We start from the raw sequence: 18,956 nt of genomic DNA on the forward strand, positions 1-18,956 counted from the left end.
TGTTCTTTTCAAAGATGATTGATAGGACCTTTCAACCATCGATAGTATCTCACACCAAGGCAGAAAGATGTCACAGACATATATTTACTGTAATTATTATCTATGTGATATGAATAGGTAGAAATAAATAAAAATAGAATAATTTCATAATATCTTCTAGAAAAGCTTCCAAGAAGCCTCATAGATGTTACTTTGACTTTACATGTGTTTATACTTAATTGATAGATTAGAAACTTGGTCAACAAGTTAACCACGGACCACACATGTTCATAGCTTTTAGAACAAGCTAACTATGTGGCGTCCACATAGAAAACTTGCCCTGTAAGTTAAGATACGTGTTGTGCAAAGTCAACATATTTTTGGAGGTCCTATAGAACATCCCCATGTAGCTCCTAGATAGATAGAATATATAGAAGCAAGAATGAAGCCTTCTTCACTCTTGTCAATTCTTTTCTTGCTTCTAGTGTAGTTTCAAGGATTTCTAGTTTTCTTGTCTTTTGGCAATAGCTATTTTAGTTTCTTTCTTAATATACATATTGAATTATTTTTATTTTGTCATCTTTCTTTGAAAAAAGTCTCACTTGTTTATTTATTTTTATCAAGTTCTTGTCCTTGAAAAATTGACAAGAGTGCACTTACAATATTAGAGCTTTGTCTAATCTTGATTAAGAGTGGATTATTCATTTCTCTTAATAAGACATAAGCGTATTAGAAGTTGCGGATTACCCTCTTCTAAACTGATATTGTTCGTAGTATTTTCTTTGTTCTCAAGTCCTCTCTTCTATTTGTCTTGAGTGATATTAGACATCTTTTCTTTTGTAAGTGTTATTATGGCAGAACTTACTGAAATGAAGAGTACAATAGCACAAATGCAAGAGCAATTGAGGAAGTTAATGCTTACAATGCAGCAATTCAATTTACCACCACAAGGAGCAACAAGATTGGCAGGAAGTGAAGATATAGAAATGATTGGAGCTGCTTCAATATCTACACCAAATTATGTCCCTTCTCTTATAGTGGAATGCCCTTCTAGTCTTAAAGAACCTAAAATTGTCTTACTCAAGAAGTTTGATTGCACTAGAGTAAAGTTTAGAGGATTTATAAATCAAGTATAACTTGTGATTGAACTTCAACCCGAAAGCTATCCAACTCCATGATTGCAAGTTAGATTCATTGATATGCTTCAAATTCAGCATTATCATGGTTTTTATCTTTTTTTGAATGACAAAATCCAATATTGGATAATCTTGAGGTATTTTTTGGCAGAGTTTCGATCCATGTATAGAGAACATGATGCAATTTGTATTGCAACCAACAAGATCCGTACTTTGTAACAAGACAATCGATCAATAACATTATACGCTTCACAGTTTTGACAACTTACAACTGATATCAAGTGGGATGATGCAGCACTTGTTAGCCAATTTCTCTACGAATTACAATATGAGGTAAAAAAATTAATGCTCAACTTACCTGATCCTCAAATATTGAATCAAGAAATTGACTTTGCTGTGAAGTGCGACAATCATCTTTCTGAATTTTCATTTGAGAACCATAAAAATAGACCTTAATATTACTATAATTCAATGGCAACACCAACATCTCTCCAACTCATACATTCGGAAGTAGAGGATATGCAAATTGATGCGGTACATTTCAAACCTCTTACTAAGCAAAAAAAGACTCGTCATTGTTAGGAAGGATTGTGCTTATATTGTAGAGAACCTAAGCACATTACTCAACATTATCCAAAGAAGTGATCCAATCATAAAATAAGGAGTACGGCTATCAAAGAAGATAGTATCTCCAAAAATGAGTTTATCCAACTATAATAGGGACCGTGCGATTGGAACCTTGTACAATACCTAGTGTAGGTCTTAGTCTCTACTCTAAATCCTCTCTTTGTTTTACGATAAATGTTATTCTAGGACCTAAATATCACAAAGCCTATGCCTTCTTAGATTCACGAGTCTCAACATGTTTCTTAGATGAAGAATATGCTAAAAGACATAGCATACTTTTAATAAAGAAAACTAAACTTGTTCATGTAGAAGTCATAGATGGTCATCCATTGTCTTCAAAAGATATTACTCATGAAATCCTTCCTATAGAAGTAGCAAGTAATGGTCATAGTAGCTTTGTAATATTTAATATCATTAGATCTCCTTCTAATCCAGTCATTTTAGGTTTATCATGACTAGAAAAATATAATCCTGAAATAGACTAGATTTCTCGTAGTCTTGACTTTTTTGAAAGTATAACTAAGAGCATAGTTTATCAAGTAGAAAGTCATAAGTCTAGTACAATTAAACTTGTAATTGTAGGTGCAAGATCTTTCTTGCATGATGCAAAAGAAGGATCACCTTCTGTCATTTGTGCCACATCTGTTTCTACTAATGGAAAGACTTCAAGTGGCATTCTAAGCCAATATCAAGATTTTCAAGATGTATTTGAGAAGAAAAATGCAGATACTCTTTCGGAACATCATTCCTATGACTACTCAATTGACCTTCAAGAAGGAGCACAATCGCCATTTAGACCAATCTATAATTTATCTCAAAATGAATTGGCTGAATTCAAGGAGTATATTGAAGAGAATCTGGCCAAGAACTTCATACGCCATTCCAAATCTCCAACAAGAGATCCAATTTTATTTGTGAAAAAAAAAAGATAGATTATTACGGATATGTGTCGATTATCGAGGACTCAACAAAATCACCATTAAAATTAGGTACCTGCTACCTTTAATATCTGAACTCCTTGATTAGTTGAATCAAGCTAAGATCTATTCAAAAATAGACCTACAAGGAGCATACAATCTAGTACACATCAAAGAAGGAGATGAATAGAAGACTACGTTTCGAACAAGGTATGGACATTTTGAATACAACGTCATGGCTTTTGGACTTATAAATGCACTAGCATTATTCCAATATCTAATGAATGATGTCTTTGAGAGTTTTTAGATGATTTTATTATCTGTTACCTAGACGACATCTTAATCTATTCTAAGAACATAGAAGAACATGAACTTCATATTTGTCGTATGTTACAAAAACTAAGAGATGCAGTACTCTATGCCAAGATAGAAAAGTATGTATTTCACACTACTCAAGTCAAATTTTTAGGATACATCATTTCAAATGATGGACTTATGATGGATCCTAAGAAAGTTCAAGCTATTATAGATTGGAAGATCCCAAAAACGGTAAGAGATGTCCAATGCTTTTTGGGATTTGCCAATTACTATCGAATCTTTATCAAAGACTTCTCTCAAGTTGCACCTCCACTTATACATTTGACTTGTAAAGACAACCTTCAATGGAATCAAGGAGCAGAAGTAGCATTTGAAGCCTTGAAAATAGCCTTTGTTTTCGCACCAATCTTGTATTGCATGAATTTTTTTAAGCCATTTTTTATAGAAATAGATGCATTAGACTTTGCTTTGGGTGCCCTATTGTCACAAATGGAAACAAATGATAAACTTCATCAAGTAGCTTTTTATTCTAGAAAATTTTTAACAGTCGAGATCAACTACGAGATCCATGACAAAGAACTTTTTGTAATTGTAGATTCATTTCAAGAATGGTGCCATTATCTAGAAGGTACTCTTAGTCTAATCACCGTATATACAGATCACAAGAACCTTGAATATTTTATATCAGCACGTATCTTGAATTGTTGCCAAGCTCGTTGAAATATGTCTTTATCAAGATTCGAATTCAAGATCACTTGTCGACCGAAAAAACAATAAGATTTGTCAGATGCACTCTCTAGATGATCTTATCTTGCATCAAAGGAAGGAGATGCTACTTTTGATCAACAATTGACAATTCACTTGAAGCTCGAGCATCTTCATCTTCGAGTAATGAAATCAATACTAATTATTGATTCAACTTTCATTAAGCAAGTTCAGTCAAGTATGTCTTCTGATCCTCTTATTTGTGATATTAAGAGAAATCCTTCAAATAATTAATATCTCTTAAAAGGCTTTGTTGGAGATTAGAGCATTCCTTCAACCTCCAACCTTCCATGTATATATTCCTTCAAATTGAAGATAATCCACTGCCACTCATATCTTGTATAACAAATCGCATATTTTATATAAATTTTATAAGCTTTGTGGTTGCCAATACTTATTAAGTGTTATAGATACATCTTCATATAAGATACTATATAAATCATTGCTCAAATGATTTGACTTTAAACAACTTTTTATACAAAAACTTGATCTTATAGAGATAAAAGATGTGTTTTTCAAATGATACTAGTTATGTAATTATGTGGATAAAGTGCTTGTAACTTGACTCTCTTATTATATATATATATATATATATATATTTGTGAAATTTGATGAGATTTTTTGGATTCATGTGATTGAACAAGCAAGCATTGACAATCTTGAGGTTGCTTAATTGATTTGAAAAAGTGGCATAGATGGTATAGAAGATCTCACCTGTGTGCTAGGAACAAGAACAGGAAGATTATCCTTGTGTTGTGGATGCCGGGGGATTATCCTCAATTTGAAGAGATATGTGCATAGCTGGAAGGGGGGTCTGAAGATTGAACCAATCCCCAACAAAGCCTCTCAGGGGACGGTAATTATTTTTGCAGTCCTTTGAATATATATTGCAGTTCCCTACAACCCCGTCCGTCGTTTGGAGGTGTTGGGACGGGGGATGGGAACAAGAGCAGAAACAAGGAAAGAGAGGATTGGGATAAGGAATGTGGGCTAGGATGAGAACGTGGGACGGAGAACAACAAGATTGGAATAGAGAACAGAGGATACAATGTCGGTTGTGATAGGTGGATCAAATAAATGGCCAACGTTGCATGAAGCCAAAACAATGGTGGAAGCTTATTGGGGTTGTGCAAACCACCGACGAAGTCCCGACGCACCGCTTTGAGGAACGAAGCAATTCGCCGAAGAGAGAGAGAGAGAGCAAGTAGAGTGGCATCGTCGTTACTGTTTCGATCACCGCTTCACTTTTCGGCGTCGACTTTCAACATCGAAATTTGAGAGGACGATGGAAATATGTGGACGAATGATTCCGCAGGGAAAGCCACGAAGAAGCCGATAATTCATCATACACGGCGTCATAGGTCTTGCCACCGTATTGCAAACTTTCCACGATGGCTTCAGTGTCGAAGCTAGTGGAACATGCTAGGGTTTTCTCCGAATCCACAAGCTGTTCAGCTGGAAGTAACCGGCCGTGACAAGCGCAGTTGCCGTAATGGAAGGCTCTAGAGTAAATATCTGGCTTGGCAATCAACCGCCACCTGGAAATATCGGAACGTCTTTCATCACCGGCGACTGGAGGATTTCGTATCGGAGCATCTGCGATTTTACATGGTGCCGATTGATTGCAAGTTGCGATTCGAGAAGTTTCAGATTCCATGCTTACGTTTCACGCTTTCGAGGATCTCCACGAAATTGCCTGAAACCGCTCAACGAGACCTAGTCGTCTTCTTTCTCTCGCTATTCATCCTCGCCGAAGTGTCCTCATTGTTGCCCCCTTCGTTGGACGAGGCGACGAATGATATTTTTATCGACCTGAGCATCCTTTATACCATCTCTTTTGTCCGTTGTGCTTCATCCTGACCTCGTTCATGCTCATCATCATATAAACCTCAAGGGTCTCTCACCGTCCCTCGAATTTGTTACTTTCTACCTCTTGATTGTGGAAGTGAGTAGGAGAGGTTCGTGTTGCTGTGAAGAAGCTAGCGTGAGAGGGAGCTTGGGTTTTTCTCTTACATATCTCCTCAATTACTGCTTTCAGTTATCTTTTAGTTCAAGATGCAGATCTTTGTAAAGACCTTGACTGGGAAGACCATCACCCTCGAGGTGGAGAGCTCCGATACAATCGATAACGTGAAGACGAAGATCCAGGATAAGGAGGGGATTCCTCCTGACCAGCAGAGGTTGATCTTTGCGGGCAAGCAATTGGAGGACGGTAGAACGCTGGCGGATTACAACATACAGAAGGAGTCCACCTTGCACTTGGTGCTTAGGTTGCGGGGAGGCATGCAGATCTTCGTGAAGACCCTGACGGGAAAGACGATTACCCTCGAGGTCGAGAGCTCAGACACAATTGATAACGTGAAGACGAAGATTCAGGACAAGGAGGGCATCCCACCCGACCAGCAGAGATTGATCTTTGCAGGTAAGCAGTTGGAAGACGGGCGCACCCTTGCTGACTACAACATACAGAAGGAGTCCACTTTGCACTTGGTGCTTAGGTTGCGGGGAGGCATGCAGATCTTCGTGAAGACCCTGACGGGAAAGACGATTACCCTCGAGGTCGAGAGCTCAGACACAATTGACAACGTGAAGACAAAGATTCAGGACAAGGAGGGCATCCCACCCGACCAGCAGAGGCTGATTTTTGCTGGGAAGCAGTTGGAGGATGGGCGCACCCTTGCCGACTACAACATCCAAAAAGAGTCTACCTTGCACTTGGTGCTTAGGTTGCGGGGAGGAATGCAGATTTTTGTGAAGACCTTGACAGGGAAGACGATTACTCTCGAGGTAGAGAGCTCGGACACAATTGATAATGTGAAGACAAAGATCCAGGATAAGGAGGGCATCCCGCCCGACCAGCAGAGGTTGATTTTTGCAGGAAAGCAATTGGAAGACGGGCGCACCCTTGCTGACTACAACATCCAGAAGGAGTCAACCTTGCATCTGGTTCTGCGCTTGAGAGGTGGTATGCAGATTTTTGTGAAGACCTTGACGGGAAAGACGATTACCCTCGAAGTTGAGAGCTCGGACACAATTGACAATGTAAAGACGAAGATTCAGGACAAGGAGGGCATCCCACCTGACCAGCAGAGGTTGATTTTTGCAGGAAAGCAATTGGAAGACGGGAGGACTCTTGCTGACTACAACATTCAGAAGGAGTCCACTTTACACTTAGTGCTTAGGTTGAGGGGAGGCATGCAGATCTTCGTGAAGACCTTGACGGGGAAGACAATTACCCTCGAGGTCGAGAGCTCGGATACAATTGACAATGTAAAGACGAAGATTCAGGACAAGGAGGGAATCCCACCGGACCAGCAGCGTCTCATCTTCGCTGGGAAGCAATTGGAGGATGGTCGTACATTGGCTGACTACAACATCCAAAAGGAATCCACCCTTCACTTGGTGCTGCGGCTCCGGGGTGGTCTGTAGAATGACTAATTATTGAACAGAATGTACCTCCTATTTTGTGCCGTATATGAAATTTAAATAAAGCCTTGGCTACGTCTGTAAATTGTTCGTACTGGTCGCTTGTGATTTGTGTGACGATACTTTTAAATTTTGATAATGGACTGAATGGTTTTTGGTTTTTGACGAAATTCTGGTGGGTTTTTCGCAATAATGTCATTGAGGGTGTTTTCTCGAGAATGCCCATTTGACATCGGAGTGAATCTGTCCTCGAATATATCCTTGTTAAATACACCTAAAGGAGATTTTACAAAGCCGCAGTTTCGCATAACATTGTTCAATCGCTCTAATACTCCTATCCGTTCTCCTAATTCGCTTCTGGGAATGTGTTTCTGGCGTGCCTGGTAACCGACGTAAAAGTGGAAATTTGTGTGGAAACGGGGAACGTTTATACCCCTTCCCACAAACCCCAGCGCATTGACAGGTTAGCATACCAAATCATACCAGTTATCGATTGTGTTTTACAGAATCACTCGTAAAAGAAGGATGTAAAAAACATGTTCCATGTCGGAAATGTAATACAATATCCACACATCATCATAGATTGTGTAATGTTCTAATTCATTCTTCCCGCATTAGGAATTATAGTTCCGGAGGACACTACTTTGGACTGGAAAGACCAGGCCCAACATGTCTGAGCCCTTATTTTCAACTGTTTCATAAGTGTCTCCTGTTTCATTCGCAGAAGTTTTATCAGTTGTGGAGATCGTCTTCCCCAAGTTTGGAGTTCTTTGCATATGAATCCATTGGTTGGTTTTACTTGCAGCAGTTTCAGCTGTTTGAAGCTTGAAATTGATAGGCTATAACCTGACATCGATGCTGGATGTATCGAACCATTCCTGATAAAGGAGTTGGTAAATTGCAGGTCTACAATACAATTGACGTTAGTGTTGAATTCACTGTTCCCTTGAAGAAAGAAACGGTCTGAACAAATGAGATTTTTCTGCTCATTTCGACAATCCGATTCCACTTTCCTGAAACACACTTCCTACACCGTTAGAGCTTATACATGGAAACCGCATTTGGTGGAGCCGATTCGGCAAATTGGGCAGGATCATTTCGCACCATCTGCCATACTTCTAAATAGTCCCTGCTCATCCCCTGTAGTTTCGTTTAATGCTAGACTTTCACTGCGGGGCATTATAAAACGGAGCTTTTGCTGTGACCGATTAAACGGTTGCACGGTGAATTCACAGTTTGATGCATGGCCCAATTTCGCTCTGGTAAGAAGACAAAACCCTGCATCATGAATCGTGGATATCTTTGCGTGTTTCGACCATAAATTCGGATCAGCTGTTACTTAATGGGCGCTTTGTCAATTTTACGTCAATTTTTCGGATTATTGCAGTCATGATTTTGAATCACTTTGTACAGAGGCAACTGCCTCGGCCTCTCTCTTAACAAACCCTGCCAAGTTAATCGATAGCGTGGAGACGTTCCTCTTCGATTGTGATGGTATGATGTTCTCCCCTGAATTCGTTTTATTAGGGTTTACGGCGGAGGTTTTGGAGTCTTGTGACTTACTGTTTTTGTCGTTCGAAGCGGTCTAGAATCCCTACTGCTAATGTGACGCTTGATTTGCTTCAGTTATATATATGTATAATGTCCTAGTTACTTATCACATTAAAAGAGTATTCGCGGCCAAAGAGAATTGCCTCACAAGAATTAGAGGCTGATGAAGCCATGATCAGATCAGTCGTTTAATCCAGTCGGCATTGTTCCTTCTGACACAAGTAGCTGAAGATGAAACCCAATTGGATTCTTTAAAAATTGTGTGCAGGTGTTATATGGAGAGGGGATGTGCTGATCGATGGAGTGCCTGAGACAGTTGAGATGCTTCGATCTAAGGTTAGTTTTGAAAGTGAACAACTTCTTGATCCCTTATCGTTACAATTAAATGGTGCTGCCGAAGTGGGATCATCTAAGGCCACTTGGACTTGCACCTAGATCATTCAACCTTTATGGTCCAGGTTAAGAATTTAGGGTTTAAGGGGCCGTGTTCAACCTTTATGGTCCAGGTTAAGAATTTAGGGTTTAAGGGGCCGTGTTCAACCTTTATGGTCCAGGTTAAGAATTTAGGGTTTAAGGGGCCGTGTTCAACCTTTATGGTCCGGGTTAAGAATTTAGGGTTTAAGGGGCCGTGTTCAACCTTTATGGTCCAAGTTAAGAATTTATGGTTTAAGGGGCCGTGTTGAAGGTGTTTATATTTGTTGCTATCCTGAGAATGCAGGGCAAGCGGCTGATATTTGTGACTAACAACTCCACCAAGTCGAGAAAGCAATATGGGAAAAAGTTTGAGATGCTGGGCCTTGATGTCACTGAGGTGAAGCTTCTGGTTCCCATGAATTACCTGAAGATTACTTAGGCTGTTCATCTGTTCAGTAGCAGCACTTGTTAATTCTTCATCATTCTCATGGTTCTAATGCTGGTGGGTGCAGGAAGAGATCTTTTCATCGTCGTTTGCTGCAGCAGCGTACTTGATGTCGATCAATTTTCCTTCGCACAAGAAGGTAGGGTTGTAAGCATTGTTATTGAAGTTTTTGTTGATGTTATTGTAGCTAAACTTTTCCTGCAAGACATGTATACGAAGCTGCTAGAATCTGATGCTCGAGCATTTAACTCTACAACACGAACTTCTGACATAAGAGTATTATATCAATACTCGATTTTCATGTTCTTATGTTTGGATCGTCTACAAATCCAGAGAGTAGGTTATGTTCCTTTCCAAACAATAGAGAGGAAGGCCTGAAGGGTTTGACACCAACAAGGCAGCTCACTGAATTGGTCCTTATACTTCATGTAGGATATACGATTGTTAAATTTATGACCTTGTACGTTTATTTGTTATTTTAACATTCAAACGGTTCTGTCATATTACTAAACTTTTGAACGTTATATGGAGTATGAGATAGGTATACGTAGTTGGTGAATCTGGAATCCAGTTGGAACTCAAACAAGCTGGTATAAACTACCTCGGAGGCCCCGTATGTTTCTATACTATCTACTTAATCTTGATGTAAAGTGTTTGCTGAGATTTCTGTTTTCGTATGATCACCTATGGATTGTCATTGCTTTCGGCGATCTGAAGAAGAGGTAGTCATTCTATTCCATTTCAAATAGTTAATTGGTGCATAATTATGTAGTATTCCAAAATCGCTTGGTAATTTTGCTTACATCTTTGTACTTTTGAAGGAAGATGGAGATAAAAGAATCGACCTCTCTCCTGGTCAGCTTATGCAGCACGATCCTGATGTATGTCTACACCTGTCTATGTTACGATTGCTCCATGCCATACCAATATTGTGTTTTGAAAGAATATTTTTAATTTGTTATTATTATGATCATTAGTATTATTTTCCCTCTTTGTTTCCTGTTTTCTCTTCACCATAGACTTGACCGAGTCTGACAGAAAAAACTTGCTCTGTGTAAAGGTGGCAGCTGTGGTGGTAGGTTTTGATCGTTACATCAACTACTACAAGCTTCAGTAAGCCTTCTAATACCTCACTACTTGTTTTCATGAGCAACTATCCGAAGCAATATTATTTTCGCTTTCATGCACAGTGATAAGGGGGACATACATTGGATGATGAATGCTGATTCAAATCACGCTGCTCAGTTCATAGTGTCACGATTGGTCAGGTATGCTACTCTCTGCATTCGTGAAAACCCTGGGTGCATGTTCATTGCCACGAATTGCGACTCCGTCGCCCATTTTACAGAATGTCAAGAATGGGCAGGTATTTTCTTTCTTGATCTCGATTGCTCAAGCTCGATTTTATGAAGATATTGTATTCCTGAGTCGACGGATATGTTGGTTTGACGTTTACTAGAGTTATAACTTGGCAACAGTTAGATTATGAGGATCCAAATGGGCAAGAGCGAATCCTTACCCTTGAAGGGGTGGTGGTATATACAGGGGGTGGGTGCATGGTTGGTGCTATCAAAGGCTCAACGCAGAGGGAGCCTCTTGTGGTCGGCAAGCCCTCGACATTCATGATGGACCATGTTACATCGAAGTACATCATCCATCTTAAACCTATGACTATTCTCTCTCCATTTAAACACGCGTCATCGGATTTCTTAGAATATCTACCCACTCGTGGATGAAACAATTTTGATTAGATTGTTGGCGATGTGGCAGATTCAACATCAAGACATCGCAGATATGTATGGTGGGGGACCGTCTAGACACCGACATCCTATTTGGCCAAAATGAGGGTTGCGCAACTCTCTTGGTTCTTTCAGGCAATTACTAATGAATTAACCACTAAATTATGAGGAATGCTTGTCGGTCTTTATTTGGGTGCACTGCTTACAAATATATTGTTATGTGCAAGAAGCTAATAAGCTGAAACTTTGCAGGTGTGACCACGCTGGAGACGTTGCAGAGTGCTGATAACAAAATCCAGCCTCACTACTACACACCTACAATCTCAGAGCTTCTGGCTGCTAAGGACTTGGCCAATGGACTGCACTCCAGTCTCTTGTAGCGTGCCGCAAGACACCAGCTAATCTTACCAAAATTGCTAGAAAATTTTATGCATCATTTTGTGACGACTACACCATAGGGAGCCGGAGCTTTTGTACCTCCTGGTACTACCTGTGGGTTCAGGCAATCGAGACCAGGACTCATGTGGGTTATATTATTTTCAAGTCTCATTCTTTCCACATCGAAACTTTTATTAAGTTCGATGTGCATATAGATGTTTCTACCATTCTTCAGCTCGTCTCTCAATTAACCAGTAGCTTATGTAGCACAACGTTTTAATTCAGCTTTTCGTGAGCTGAGAGGGGATTCTCTTGCTTGACTCGTCGTTGATGTTACTCAAAACTGCTCAATGATTACAACTGCTGATGGTACTTCTGGAGAGCTTACAAATCTGTTTCTCAGTCATAGCATACGTATTGCTCAGCGTACTCCCTGAGGATCCAGGTGAGTCCACCCACTTGCTGATCTTCTGCCAATTGTCAAGACTAGTGCAGGAGAATGTATATTGAATGGAAAGTTATTTTTTTCTTTTTTTAAGGAATGTTTTCAACAATTTTTAGTATAAATAGAATGACAACATAATGTGGAGTGGGTAAGTGAGGGTGACAGATGAGTCCATCATGAAGCCATAGTCCACCTCGGCCCTTTTCCCACTACAAATGAGCACATGTGGCATCTTCCTTTCCACAGGTCCACTCTGCATTATGGGGCTCATTGTCCATTGGCACTGCCTCTAAAAGTCTTAATTTACACACAACTGCAAATCTTTGTTCCTTTGAAAAAGCAAAGCAGAGCAAGAAAGAAAGCTTTTAGGATACTCTACGCCATTGTAGACACTCAAATATAGATACATATATATATATATATATATATATAATTCTTCAGTTCTAGAAACACTGGTATTTGAGGATTTTCAAGGGTCAAAACAATCATGTCTATGTAACTGGTGATACAAGAAAGAGAAGTCTAAGTTGAAAAATATGGACATCCATGCCAACCAAGTACAAGACATAGTTATGATTATTGGCTATCTTTTTTTTATATTTTAAATTGCAAGCACTGCTACTTTTTGAAGTCAGTTGAAATTGGGGACGACATCATAGATAAGAGAGGAGATATTATATAGCATTTCCATCATAGCATTTGATGTGATCAATCAACTCCTTAAGGACTATGTAACTACTTGAAGATAAAAATAAAAACCAGAGAATAAGATAATATTGAATGTATATATATATGTATATGTAGTTAGAAATATCCCAGTAACATAACTTCAAGTTAATCTCCTACGGATTATAACTGAAATAGAATTGGAGATAAAAAAAAATTTAAAAATAATATTACTTTATAGTTACATATGTGCATGTACTTAGAGACTGTATGTTTTGACAATTTTTTGTAAATAAAAAATAAACCTTCAATTTTTATTTATTTTCATGTATATATTTTTAATAAGATGGAAATGTCTTTAAAATAAAATGGAAGAAAAAAGAAATTGGATTTTTTCCTCGTAAACTATGCAATAAATCATTAGTTTTTCAAGCAAAGTGTGTAGATGCAAAAATAAATGATTGACTTCATTGACTTCTTTTTTATAATCTTCTTTTTAACTCTTGGCTTATTTTCATGTAATGATCCACATCATAATATTTATTTAATTTATAAATTAAAGAAAATAAAATAAACAACATAAAGAATATGTTCTAATGCATTGAACAACAATTCAAAACACTAAAAGTTTTTTGTAATTTTTTGTGTAAAAAAAACTTGATGTGAAATTCTTCCTATAAAAAAAAAATAACACAATATTAAAAATAAGTAAGTCCTGAACACACAATTCAGCAACTCAGTATCAAGTTCTATTTTTCAAAAATAAATCTTGAAACTCATTTTGAGCATTCTAATTTATTAAGTTTCAAACGAAACTCAAACTTCTTTTTTATTCTCTTATTTTAAAGATCATTTAATAATAATTTGTTTACAAAGTCATGTAACAGAAGTCAGTTTTAATAAAATTTAATCTACCATAACCTGGATCTGTATTAATTAATCCCATTGAGAGGTGGATGACCCAAAAGCGAAACAGATAGTAATATTCATCCATTCATCCACGCTGACCTGGCAACGACCCCTCAGAGCCGGAAGAAGCACACGGGCGCCACATGTTAGTCCACGTCTCGGTAATAGCGTATATCCATGCAAGGGCACGGTGCAATTGCAAATGAGATCGATTGCCACGTGGCACTGGCTCATCGAACCCCGTTTGCTTGGCAAAGAGCACGCTGACATTTCACTCATCCATTATTTCCTTCATCCATTTATCTGTTCGTTCGCCTGTCTGTCTGTCTGTCTGAGGATCTAAATGACTCTCACGAACAATAAATTTAAAGCATGGAATTAAAAGAGGGTCCCCCATAAACACCGCCAAATCTAAGCCGCCATTGTTAGCTATCAACATTTTCATGTTCATATACATGCTTAATGATAAACGGTACTTGATTAATGTGGATGTGGTTGCATAATTAGTAGTCTTGAGATGGGAATCTTATCCAAGGAATGACAATCATTTGTTATGAAGTTTTATAAATGTTTGATGAATTACTCCTTTTTGCTTATTTCCTTTGTTTTTTTTTACTATTAAGTGGTATTGATTCATATTTATTACCAAACACATCAACTCCAAACTGTTGAAATTCAAAATTTTAGTTGTAATATATATATATATATATATATATATATTTATAAATGTATGTGTATGTATATACACACATGTGAGTTGAATAAATATCTGTGTCTTTACTTTACTCATTTCAATTTAGACTTATGGCAATTGAGTGATACATTACTTTTAAAAGTTATAACAAAGGTTTTCCTCTTTTTATTTTGAAAAAATCTATAAATTAAGATCCATAAATTTATTTTATTTATTTATTTATTTGGCATGACTTAGAATTATGATATGCAATTTTACAATTGCAATGAATAATTAATGCACTTATCAAACCAATTACAAACTTCACATATACCTAAAAAAATGTAGCATTGTATCTGGAAATGTAGTATGACGTCTTTACTAATTTCGTTTTATTTGATCTAATATCGATATGTAATACACACATTTCCATGAACAATAATTTTAACTTTGGAAATAATTAAAAAAAGTAAATAATTGCTGTAATGGGGCATAATACTCTTGATATTCAAAGATTTTACAGTAAGTCGTACATTTAAACCGTCACACGAAGACTCAAAAGACATTTTCTGGCATCAAAATCTGGAGATGAACTGACTCCCACGAAGACTTCCAGACGTTTTCTATTGTTACTATTACTGACGCCATTTTTTTCTGTACGCCCATAATTCTCATAATACACAATAATCACAGTTTTATACATTGATCTTATTAAATTATAGGTGTTCTTGAACACTTCAAAAATCAGGGTACTAACATCTTAGCGAAAAAAAGATTCTAAAAAATTTAAGATTCTCAAGTCAAGAGCTGGCCATAATGGAAATGCAGATCATAAACAATAAACAATAAAAATAAAAATAAAATGGAATCCCTGTATCTACAGTTTCCTGTAGCGAGTGGTTGCCGCTACTACATCACTACCACCAGGAAGAAAATACAAGGACATCATCGTCTAGACAAGGTTCCAGGAGGCCAACACTTGCAGAATCAGTGCTAAAATAGAACTACAGAATATTGCTGTGTTGTGGCAAGCAGCAATGAAGGCATTCAAACTCCAGCACGTCTTGAACGCCAGGTATCTGTACAGAGGCCCTCGCTGACTTATCCTTGATCCGTCATTCAAAAAGCATGTAGTGTGCGAAAGATTGAGACCATTTACCGCATCAGAAAGTGATCCACAAGGGTGCAGTTCGATGCTCGCTGTAGAGACTGCAACATCTCACACAAAACTTCCACACAACAACTCGTGAGTAGGGATGACGTGTGGCTAGAATCAAACACGATGCAAGTGTCTGGAGTACCCATATGGAGAGGGAGAGAGAGGAAGATAGAGAACTCAAAAGTGATGTTCACATCACTGCCTTGAAAGGCATCGGGAAAATAAATATTCGAGGTTAACTTTCTCATAAAGCGACACAAGTGGGTATGTTAACACCGTATCTGATTACTCAATTACAGTTAATAGTTCCAGGATGCCGAATCCGATCAGCTACCACCACTGTTTGAGCAATGCATGTACATTTGTGGCTGGTACCTGATGATTTAGGAGATTAGTGTTATTGGTGAAGATTTTTCACTAATGATGACAGCTTCGGTCGACTGCTATCCAGTGAAACAGAAATGTGTCAATTTCTTGCAAGAGGGACGGCCATTCTATGAAAATCCATCTATACGCTTGCACTTGCACTTGCACTACACAACATAATTTTTTTGGAAGGCGGCAAACAAACTGACACAACTGTCTCCATCTGCATTATGCGAGCCAAACCACAAGTACACCTCCCGATTACGTGCATGGAATTCCTGAGTACATTCAGACATAATCCTAGCAAACTGCTTCTCGATAACTTAAAGTCCGTTTCAGACCATGGAATGGACAACATTTCAACCGACACAAGAGGTTAAAATTGGAGTTAAATCCAAGTAGAAAGCTTACAATTTAGTCCGGTTTTTAAGTCTGAAACGGACTTGAGTGTCTGCAAGCATCACTCTTACCACTAGCCAAGAAAGCCTGCTGAGTAAAACTGAAAGTAATTTGATCATTCAGTCAATTCATAAGATAAACCACATAACGAAATTAGCTAGTTCAGACGAGGGAGTGATGCCACGCACCCTCTGCGAGCAGCAATGTCAACACCCAGCCCGATGGCTGTGGTTCCGCTTCCATAATTGACAATGATACGCAAACCGCTCTTTCTTCCCAAATGTACACGGCTGCCACAAGAAATCTACGAACTGAATCGATCCAAGAATTTACAGATTCTCTCAGCAAGGACAACCAGATAAGAAAGAGAATTTAACGGCAGAAAAGTAATTACTGCAAGAGACACATTGATCTCTCAGCTCAACAAATTTCTAGAAACTAAGCTCAACAAGTTCATGTTTCTATGATCAATGACAAAAAATATCTGCAGGTAACGAGATTGTCTTCGGAACCTAATCCGACATGGCAGTCACCAGCATTCTCGTTCAAGCTGGCTACTTTCCTTCCGTTCCACCAACAACCTTACCTGGGGCCATTCTGCGAACAGATATTAAGGATTCACGTGATGATTTGCTATGTAGCGAGATGATACAACAAGAATCACCAACTGATTTTGCAGCATAATTGTGGAGCATTGAATGCCTGTCTACATATTCTGAATGAGGTGTGTCAGGTAACCACACATACCTACCACCCGATAATTCCCAATAGCAAATGCTGGCCGCTCTCCTCGCAGCAAGAAGTGATTGTTCATGGCAACTTCTGCGCATAAAACGGAGCGCACACCTACAGCAGCCGTGTGTGCACTTTAACAGCCTCTACTTGTAACTAATCAACTATTTCACCATGTGTTGAGAGGAACAAATTGCTTTCTAATCAAAATTGAAAACCTTTATCTGCAATGTAAATATATGCGTCCAAGTCTAGGAGTTTAAGATAAAACAGGATTAAAGTTGGAAAAAAATATTAGGAGTCTGCACTTCACATGTGCTGAGTGGCTATCAAATAGCATCATCATCTTCAGAAAAAATAGTAGCTGCTAACGACGAACACGTAGGCATCGGCTGAGCAAATGGCTAACAACATCAGTGACTCCATGCGCTTATAGAAATGGCACGAAGAAATCCGGAATGCGGAGCTTGTTGATTCCAATGGTAGGGCGAAGCAAAATCATCTCAAATCACGCGGAAACAAGAGTACCAGGGACATTGTGCCTCTTTCTAGAGCCAACGTCTTAACCCTATCTGCCACCTTCGTCGTTATGGTCGCCGAGTTGGGCAGAAGCCATGGCAGGCCTGGGAGTGATTGCCAGCCATGAACCTCCTTAGAACGTACCTCCCTGCTCTTGTAACACTATCCGAGCACTTTTCACTCTCGACCTTTCTCTCCGTTGTATAATCTTAAGTGCTCAAGTTTCCCATTGCATCTAATTTCAAATTACTGCTGAATGCTAAGCCTTCCCCTCAAAAGTCACGAGGTTTGATTCGCACGATGTCATGACTTTCCATCGTCATTGAGAACGATTGCGATCGTTTGAAACTAATCGTTGTTAATTAATACAGAAATACGATTTTCTTCACTCATTGAAGCAGGGTTTGGATCTTGGCGAGCCCCAAAATATAACTTGTTACCAAAAGCCGCACTCCACTTGCCTGATATGCTTCGAATCATCCAATTATCAATCTTGTTCCAGTTTCAAAAACCCAAATTATTCCCATACATTGCGAAACGATACAACGCTTGAATGCCAATTCGTTACGTGGGTCAGAAGAGACGAAGAGAATGAACTAACTTGACGCGCAAGAACGCGACTGGAGCGTACTCGTGCCTGACGCAGGGAATTCTTCCGACAGAATCCTCTCAACTACGATGAAAAAATGAGGACGCTACTCGCCTTGCGTCCAACTCAATGCTGCGGGTTGGTGAAGCGCCCCATGAGTGTGCTGCCGCAGTGTCATGGCTGCATTCCCAGCTTCCTCAGGACGTAAGGTGAGCTGACCCACGTGATACCACGAGCTCACCACTCTGCATGGACATCCGCGCAACGGAGCTTCACCGGAACCACCTCGGATCACCATTAGTCGAGATGATGAAAAGAAGGAACACGCGTTTGTATGCTGGGTTTACATACCTGAATGTTCGTTCTCTGTAATTTTGTTCTTAATGACCTTAATTTCTGAGAAACCACCCGACAAAATTGTGGGTTGCATGAGAGTTGTCCACGTTGTTCGAAATTCTTTCCTCTCTGCTAGGTAGTAGCAACGTGGGGCAATGCCAACGATACCAAGAAACCCTTCATTTACGAATGTGGTCTTCCCAAACAAATGCGGGCAAGCACATTCCGATCCCGACTTGACCGAGTAAACCCCACCCCCCTCCCCCCAGCCTTATGGACCCAAAAAATCCAGCAGACACATTAGCATTCCATTTTGGGTTGCGTAGCTAAGTACGCACCACCGAACTGACAAAAGTTTCATTGCGGAGTAACAAAGGACGGCGGGATCTGCAGTAAAACACGGTTATGGCGCCTGCGACCGTTACCCCCGTGGTTTTTTTTTCACTGCGAAAGGACGGAGCTACGAAG

The 18,956-nt window shown here is 39.1% G+C and overlaps 2 protein-coding genes and 1 long non-coding RNA gene across 23 annotated transcripts; 2 read left to right on the plus strand and 1 right to left on the minus strand.

Moving 5' to 3' along the window:
• The first annotated feature begins 5,667 nt into the window (after positions 1 to 5,667).
• On the plus strand, positions 5,668 to 7,253 carry LOC112295957 (polyubiquitin). Its single transcript, XM_024548001.3, has one exon. It carries the CDS (start codon positions 5,798 to 5,800, stop codon positions 7,169 to 7,171), a length of 1,374 nt encoding a protein of 457 aa, XP_024403769.1. The 5' UTR covers positions 5,668 to 5,797; the 3' UTR covers positions 7,172 to 7,253.
• Positions 7,254 to 7,785: 532 nt separating this feature from the next.
• LOC112295958 (phosphoglycolate phosphatase 1A, chloroplastic) lies at positions 7,786 to 12,086 on the plus strand. Of its 2 annotated transcripts, none has more exons than XM_024548003.3 (12): positions 7,786 to 8,430; positions 8,582 to 8,662; positions 8,988 to 9,055; positions 9,438 to 9,530; positions 9,646 to 9,717; positions 10,120 to 10,191; positions 10,400 to 10,459; positions 10,639 to 10,691; positions 10,847 to 10,944; positions 11,124 to 11,223; positions 11,349 to 11,452; positions 11,570 to 12,086. In XM_024548003.3, exons 1-12 carry the CDS (start codon positions 8,412 to 8,414, stop codon positions 11,695 to 11,697), a joined length of 948 nt encoding a protein of 315 aa, XP_024403771.1. In that variant the 5' UTR covers positions 7,786 to 8,411; the 3' UTR covers positions 11,698 to 12,086. The 2 variants fall into 2 exon arrangements, with proteins under 2 accessions (XP_024403771.1, XP_024403770.1); XM_024548002.3 differs by having other exon boundaries at positions 8,213 to 8,430; positions 8,556 to 8,662.
• A 2,995-nt stretch (positions 12,087 to 15,081) lies between these two features.
• Positions 15,082 to 18,924, minus strand: LOC112272714 (uncharacterized). 20 transcript variants are annotated; one of them, XR_016498439.1, is made up of 5 exons: positions 18,504 to 18,901; positions 17,060 to 17,158; positions 16,825 to 16,909; positions 16,501 to 16,602; positions 15,082 to 16,399 (listed from the first exon to the last, which is right to left on the minus strand). It is a non-coding gene; the product is annotated as an uncharacterized LOC112272714 (long non-coding RNA). The 20 variants fall into 20 exon arrangements; XR_016498438.1 differs by having other exon boundaries at positions 15,082 to 16,412; XR_016498440.1 differs by having other exon boundaries at positions 15,082 to 15,617; positions 15,923 to 15,987; positions 16,501 to 16,909; positions 18,504 to 18,881.
• Between the last annotated feature and the right edge of the window lie 32 nt (positions 18,925 to 18,956).

This window comes from Physcomitrium patens, chromosome 19 (genome assembly GCF_059467195.1).
Source record: "Physcomitrium patens ecotype Gransden chromosome 19, ASM5946719v1, whole genome shotgun sequence".
NCBI classification, from domain to species: Eukaryota; Viridiplantae; Streptophyta; class Bryopsida; order Funariales; family Funariaceae; genus Physcomitrium; species Physcomitrium patens.